Here is a 7,529-nt window from a genome sequence, read left to right as displayed (position 1 = left end):
TTATGCCTAATGCACCATAGGCTAAGAAACCATATTAGACGCACCCGATGGTACTCGTAGTTGAAGAGGCTCAAGTGGAGGCTCGATTTGGTCTGTTTGGATATAGTGCTAATCTTGGTGCAAGATAGTTGCACAGTTTGCACGGAACGTACCATATGTTATGAAATCAATTTGGACACACCCAATTGAACTCCTAGATGACGTGTGTCATATGGAAACTCCTTCGGTCTATTTGGAGACAATGTTAGATTTATTGCAAGATAGGTGCATAGTTTGTGCCTAATGCACCATAGTCTAAGAAACCATTTTTGACGCACCTGTTTGTACTCCTAGATGAAGAGGCTCAAATGGAAGCTCGGTTCGGTCTGTTTAGAGATAGTGCTAATCTTGATGTAAGATAGGTGCACGGTTTGCATGGAACATACCATATGCTTGGAAATCAATTTGGATGCACCCGATTGAACTCCTTGATGACGTGTGTCATATGGAATCTCGCTTTGGTCTATTTAGCAACAATGTTAGTTTTGGTGCGAGATATGTGCATGGTTTGCGCCTAATGCACCATAGTATAAGAAACCATTTTGGATGCACCTGTTGGTACTTCGGTGAAGAGGCTCAAGTGAAAGCTCGGTTTGATCTGTGTAGAGATAGTGCTAATCTTGATGCAAGATAGGTGCATGATTTGCATGTAACATACCATATGCTTAGAAATCAATTTAGACGCACCCAATGGAACTCCTAGATGACGTGTGTCATATGGAATCTTGCTTCGGTCCATTTGTAGACATTGTAAGTTTTTGTGCAAGATAGGTGCACAGTTTGCGCCTAATGCACCATAGTCTAAGAAACCATTTTGGACGCACTATTTGGTACTGCTGGGTGAAGAGGCTCAAGTGGAAGCTTGGTTCAGTCAGTTTGGAGATAGTGCTAATCCTTATGCATGGTAGGTGCATGGTTTACATGGAACATACCATATGCTTGGAAATCAATTTGGATGCACCCGATGGACCTCCTTGATAACGTGTGTCATATGGAAGCTCGCTTCGGTCCATTTAGAGACATTGTTAGTTTCGGTGCAAGATAGGTGCAAGGTTTGTATCGGTGTTTTCCCCCATGGGGTCACACCAACGAGTAAATTTGTATGCGTGCTCCCTTTTCGAGATGGTGATGCAAAAAGACACAAAGATTTATCCTGGTTTGGGCAAGAGAAAGCCCTACTTCCAGCGGGGGGGGGGAGAGTTTGTATTATTTTGCACCTAAGTGCTTGTACAGGGGTGAATACAAGCGTGGTATGGATGGAGTATGAGTGAATTTGCTCTACTGCGTATGGCTTGTGTGTTCGGTGATGTTGTATCCCGTCCCCTGTATCCGCTCCCGGGCCTCCCCTTTTATAGTTCCAAGGAGAGACCTAGGGTACATGTATAGGCGCCAGAGCAGGGGTCGATAGAGGTATGGCGCGCTGACCTACTTGAGGCCTCCGTACCGGCGTGGTTTCGAGCCGTCTTGTCCTGGTAGCTTGATGATGATTACGCGTGCCCCGGTATCCCGCTCTGCGCGCCGTCCTGGGCCTGTTTATCTGTTGCATGCTTGTACGTCGCGGCAGCATCTGCGTAGGAGTGGTTGAGGCGCTGTCACTCGACGCTCGACCCTTCCTTGGGAAGGAAACATGTCTACTCGAGGGTCAGGTACCGTATAACGCCTAGCTAGCTAGAGCACTGACCTTGGGCGTCTCGAGGGGGGTTTTGATTAGACATCTTGACCCATTCCCTGCAACCTGCCGCGCTCTGGCTTATTTGGTGGGGAAGGCTGCAAAAAGAAAGACGAGACGGATGCCTGTTCCCTATCACGCTTCCCGTGACTGGCGGGTTAGGTGAGAACGCGACAGGCGCATTAAATGCCCTGGTTCCCGTGCCCGTGTCAGGCGGCAGACGGCGTCCTTGCGCTCGACGCCTTCTGATTCGCTCGAGCCTGTTTCCGTGTTCGACGGTAGCTGGTGCTCGAGCCCTGATCGATTCGCAGGACGTTCTTTCCGTGTTCGAGACTATGACCGTCGAGGACCGTACGCGTGACTAGGTAGAGCGTCGAGTCGGAGGCCTCGACTTCCATACAGGCACTCGCGTTATGCACATCAGTTGGGGTACCCCTTACTAATATCCTCGACAGTAGCCCTCGAGTCTCCATTTGAGCCCTGGCGCTCGAGTGGAGGCTATATTTTGTGGTCAAGATTCAGTGGGGGCACGCGAGCGACCCCGCGGGGGTAGCCCCCGAGCCCTTGAAGGAGTTTTTGACTCCTTTGAGGGTTATATCGCCTAATTCGCAGAAACGCTCTCGACACCTGTGGTGGAAGGCTCTGATTGGCTTGTTTTGCGCGGAGGTCTTGACGTACTCTCGATAGGGCGAGCGTCATCCACCCCAGATTGAGCTCCTAGCGGGTGATCCAAGTGAGAACCTGTGCCCCTTTCGAGGGGTCAGCTGTAGCCCGGAGGCATTCCCATAAAGAGGGGTCGACGTGGTCGGGGATGCTGGTCTCGTTCGATAGAGTCCAGTGGCTCGATGACTCCCTTCGGGGGGATTCCTCTCGACCGTCTCAACCCCACCTTGGATATCCCCAGCGAGTTCTCGAGGCGGGCCTCGATTTTCGACCACTCGTCGGGCATCCCTGACTCTGGCGCTCGAGATCGGCTGTCGAACCCTTTCGGCAGGTCAGCCTGTGACCTCTCGAGACTTTTATGGGTACGTACCTTGGCTTACAGGGGAAGGAAAAGGACCGCGACGGTTCACCTTTTTGCCCGTTGGGCGCGTCTTTTCACGCGGGAGCCGTCGTGACACTGTATCGGCGCAGAATTCGTAGCGTCCCGTCTGTGAGGAGGAAGAAGACCGTTAGGCGGCGCATTTATGGGGGGAGTTACCGTGTTTATCGGATCTGTCCGTTGGTGGGTTGCCGTCTATAAATATCCCGTGGCCTTGCTGTCGTTCTCCCTTCCGCCTTCTGCCTCCATTCTTGCCTCAGCTCCCTTGCCCCCTTACGCGCGCGCACCCTCGTTCACCACTGAAGTCGCCTCTCTCCCACCTGAAGATGCCTGTGAGGCTCATCGCCGCTGACGACTGGTGCCTGTCGTTGATGACGGAGCGCCGGTTGTTGGAGCTCGAGAGGGAGGGGCTCTTACGCCCTCGTACGTCGTTGTCGCGGCCGGAGTGGATCGCGCCGGCGGTGGAGCATCGGGAGCCCAGACCGCCCACGGGCTATGTGGTCTCATTCGCCAAATTCCACCGCCACGGCCTGGGGCTCCTCCGAATCGCTTCATGCTGGCGCTCTGCCATCACTACGGGGTGGAGCTCCAGCACTTCTCCCCAAACGCCATCATCGTCGCGGCGGTCTTTGCCGCGGAGTGTGAGGGCTATTTGGGGATGATGCCCCATTGGGATTTGTGGCTCCACCTATACTGGGGCGAGCTTTTCAATGCTCCCACTGGGACTACTGGTGTGAGGAAACCCGTGCGGGCCGGGTGCCTCAATTTGGTGCTGAAGACATGCAATACGGAGAGGCCGCGCGAGTACATCCCGGTGGGATTGTCATCGAACCATGCCGGATGAGACTCCCAGTGGTTCTACCTACGGAACAATGATGGCCTCCTTCTTGCCTACACCGACCGCTTGATCTCGGAGCACCCGGACAACTGGACGTACGGCGTCATCCAAGTTCACCAGTCGCGACTCGACCCCCTCCTCGACGCCTTGAAGAAATTACGCATGGAAGGGCTGACCTCAGCTCTCGTCCTCTCGGCCGTCCATCATCGGAGGGTTCTCCCGTTGATGTCTCGACCGCTATGGATGGACGAGATGTGTCCCGGCGTTTCGTCCCGGGATCTCGAGGCGTGCCGGATGTCCAACGAGGCTCCGGCGGACGATGAGGTCGCGGCCCAGGTCAGGGCGGCTGTCGCTGGTGACTTCAAGGTGGCTTCCCTATGAGGCCCGATGTGGGGTCAATTGACCTGGTAAGCCTCTACGACCCCGATTCTCGATTCTCTTCGATCTTTCTTAAGACTCGTCCTCGCTCTCGCAGGGACCGATCGATGTCCGATCCTCGAGGCCTCCAGTAAAGGAGGACGAGGTCGATCGCGACAAGCGGCACCAGTCCGCAAAGGACTCAGAAAAGAAAAAGGAGAAGAAGAAGAATCTCAATCGCCAAACGTTAGAGGCGCGTCGAGCAAAGTCCAGGCGAAGGGGGGAGCCTGAAGAAGAATCCCCCAATGAGGATGAGGGCGATGATGGTGGCGATGATACCGATGATTCGGAGGGAATGGCGTACCGTCTCGACCGGATCCTCAAGGGTCCGCCTCGTGCCGACGCCGATGCCCCGCGGACGGGAGCACCGAACGAGGGACCGGGCAGGTCTCTTGAGAGGCAGCAGAGGGGGTCGTCCCCTCGCCGCTCCCGTGTCGATATCCCTCCCGCGCCGGCTCAAAGTCGGTCCGTCCCGCGCCCCCAACCTCCCCCTGCACCAAAGGTGGGCGACCGGGCCAAGCCCCAAGCGATGGGGCCGTTGACCCGTGGCTGTGCCGCGGCCTCCGGCAAGGGGGAAATAAGCCGCAGGAGCTCCAGCCCTGGCGCTCGTTAGGCGGGAGACGCCGAGCTGAGGCCTGCGCCCGCTCGTGAGGGGCCTGGAGCCTCAACGCGGGGCGGTTCGAGGCCAGCCGGTCGAGGTACCGGCAGGCTGGCCGTCCTCCCTGTGGGGTAAGGTCTTCGACACTATGATTCTCATCTTCCTATGTCTTTATGTTTTCTCGTGTAACGGCTTCTTTCGTGCCCGTTCAGGTTGAAGCGGATGCTCGAGCAGGCCCAGCCCTCGTTGGTCAAAAGGCTTAAAGTAGGAGCGGCATCCAAAGGTTCAGGTTAGCGGCTCATTCCCGTCGTTATGGGACTTGTGTTGTTCTTACATCGATCATCGTGATGACTAACCTTTGCTTTTGTGTGTTTTACAGGCTCCTCCGACCCTCGACTGCCGATCGGTGCCGAGAGCGCCCCGCCCCGTCCCTTGGTGGGTGAATCTGCCCCATCGTCGCCAAAGCGGGTCGAGGCACCTCCCCCCAAGGGTAGGAGGGAGCCCCCGAGCCTCCCCGATCTGGGGTCGAGGGGGATCCTATCACTATAAGTGATGGGTCTGGTGGCGACGGGTCCTCGAAGGACGCTCGTCCTATGGACGAGGAGGCCCAGACCTCTCTCGCTGCGAAGCGGACGCCCTGGCCTGCCGGGCTTCGCTCCGTCGAGGAGCAGAGGAAGATGGAGGAGGAGCGCGAGCAGGAGACGTGGCGGCTGCCGCAGGAGGAGCAGCGGCTGCAGCAGAAAGAAGTAGAGGAAGGGCATCCGCCAGCAGGTCCCCAGCTCGAGGAGCTACTAGAGCAGGATCGTCAACGGGAGCTGCAAGAGCTCCAGGAGCAGCAGCAGCTGAGGGGCCAGCAATTGGAGGAACTGCTCGAGCCTCCCTCTCACAGTCCGCCCCAACCAGCGCCACCAGCGCCGCAAGAGCCTAGAAACCAGGAGGAGGGTCTGCCAGTTTTCGGTCCTCCAACCCCGGCGTGGCTCCGTCCAGGGGCACCCGCCTTGATCCCAGCAGAGTCAGGGCGAGCGGACGGCGTGGTCGCGCTCGCTTCTATGATGCGCACCCCCGTTGACCCCCAATCCGAGATCAGGCGTACGATCTATGGCATGGATGGAATCGCTTCGAGATTCCTTCGAGAGCGTCGGTCGTGGGAGGACTGCATTCCCGCTGAGGAGGATGAGGCTGGAACGTCAAGTGGTGGTGGAGGCAGCAAGACCGGGACCTGGAAGACGGTGGACGACGACGGGCGGTTCCCCTCCCATGTTGACTTGTTCCTGCGCCACGGGGGGTCGCTCGAGACTGTCGAGGAGCTCATTCGAGGCGTCAAGGCGCGCGCCGACCAGGAGATGGAGAACTGGTGGCCCGACTGGATCCGCATCCGGGCTTCCACCGATCCGTCTGAACCCAACATCTTCCTAGACGACCAGAAGGAGGCCGAAAAGTGGGAGCACGTCGAGGAGCTTCGCCTCTGGATGAAGCATACGGTGGGGCTCCTGTCCGACGTTGTTAACAACGGGCTCGGACCGGCCTACTTTGTAAGTATTTTTCGGCTTTAATCCATATAGCATGTTTGGTTTTGTGTCCTAACTGCTCAATCGCTGGCTCGCAGGACCTGAAAGAAACTTCCCGCATTAAATCGAGCTTCATCCACGCCACGAGAGGCGGCTGGGAACAACTCCCTCTCCTCAAGGACAAACTCCTGGAGTCGCAGGAGAAACTCCTCAAGGCCTATAAGGAGCTTTTGGCGCTCGAGGAGGAGAAGAAGCAGAGGGAGGCCGCCCTGGCTGAGGCTCGGGAGGCCTCGAGGAAGGTGGTGGATGAGGCCACGCTGTTGAGGGAGCGGGCCATGATGGTCGAGGAAGTCGCGTCCAAGGCCCGAGAGGAGGCCTTGTCTTACAAGAATGCTGTCGCTAACCTAGACGAGGAGAAGGGCCTTCTCAAGACTGAACTTGCCTCCGCCCGAGAAACCTTTCAAAGAATGAAGGTGGAGTGCGTGAATGGCGAGATCGCTAGGAGCGCCACGGAGGAGGCTAAAAAGAAGGCTATTGAGGATCCCGAGGCGGAGCGGGTTCGACCCCGCAGCCTCTCTGACGACGTCGATCGTCTGAAGAGAGCGCTGTTGGAAAAAGATGGGGCCATCGCGCAAGCCGGCAAGGCGATCGAGGATCTGCGCGTCGCCAACACCGAGCTGGTGCGCTCCCATAAGGAGATCGAGAGGCCCAACACCAACTTGGTTGGCGAGAACACGGTTTTGGAGGAGAGCATTCGTGGTACGTTTCTACTATCAAGTTTCTTTTCTGAGGTGTGCTTGGTGTTAGTTAATTTCTTCATGTTGGTCTTTGCAAGGCTTAAAGATGAGCTGCTGGCCGCCCAAGTCGAGGCCCGTTCCACCAAGGCTCAGCTCGTGGGGAGGTCGCTTTGAATGGTCGGCTACGGACCGCAATAAGCGACCTCTCGGCCTCCTGGGAGCTCGAGCCTGTTGACGAATCGAGGGAGGAGGCTCAAGGCGACGCGTTGGTCGATCAGCTGTGCTATCTGGGCGCAACGCTGAGGGATCGAGTGTGGGATGCTCTTCATGTCGGAGTGAAGTGGGCGATGGCGGTAGTCTGCTCAGGCTTTTCTTACGACATGGAGGTGGTGTCCCACGGCTTTGTCACCGACATCTCCAAGACTGATGCGGAGAACGAGGAGAGGTTCCACGCCTTGATCGACGATGCGGAGGTCCCTGGGGAACGGTTGGCCAAGCTGTTCGAGCCGGAAGTGCTTCCACCCGAGACTAGCTCGGGTGCGGACGAGGGTGGTGAGGGCCGAGATTCAGACTGAGGCCTGTGAGCCTGCTCCGGGTGCCTAGGCTCCTTGTATAGTACTTTGTCGTTCTATCTTATGTAATATTGTGTTTTTAAGTGACTTATAAGATCTGTGAATGTTT

At 56.8% G+C, this 7,529-nt stretch overlaps 1 protein-coding gene across 1 annotated transcript; it reads left to right on the top strand.

Moving 5' to 3' along the window:
* Window positions 1-4,300: 4,300 nt before the first annotated feature.
* On the top strand, window positions 4,301-6,668 carry LOC110431539 (translation initiation factor IF-2-like; the record flags this gene model as incomplete). The annotated part of the gene is made up of 5 exons (XM_021450637.1): window positions 4,301-4,470; window positions 4,816-4,892; window positions 4,983-5,038; window positions 5,275-5,832; window positions 6,357-6,668. Coding segments are annotated over exons 1-5 (1,173 nt in total), but the record flags the coding sequence as incomplete, so codon positions are not given.
* Window positions 6,669-7,529: the final 861 nt, after the last annotated feature.

The sequence above is a fragment of the Sorghum bicolor genome, unplaced genomic scaffold, assembly GCF_000003195.3.
Source record: "Sorghum bicolor cultivar BTx623 unplaced genomic scaffold, Sorghum_bicolor_NCBIv3 super_114, whole genome shotgun sequence".
Classification (NCBI taxonomy): domain Eukaryota; kingdom Viridiplantae; phylum Streptophyta; class Magnoliopsida; order Poales; family Poaceae; genus Sorghum; species Sorghum bicolor.
The sequence above is the reverse complement of the archived record's forward strand: the minus strand, read 5'-3'. Positions and strand labels throughout refer to the sequence as shown.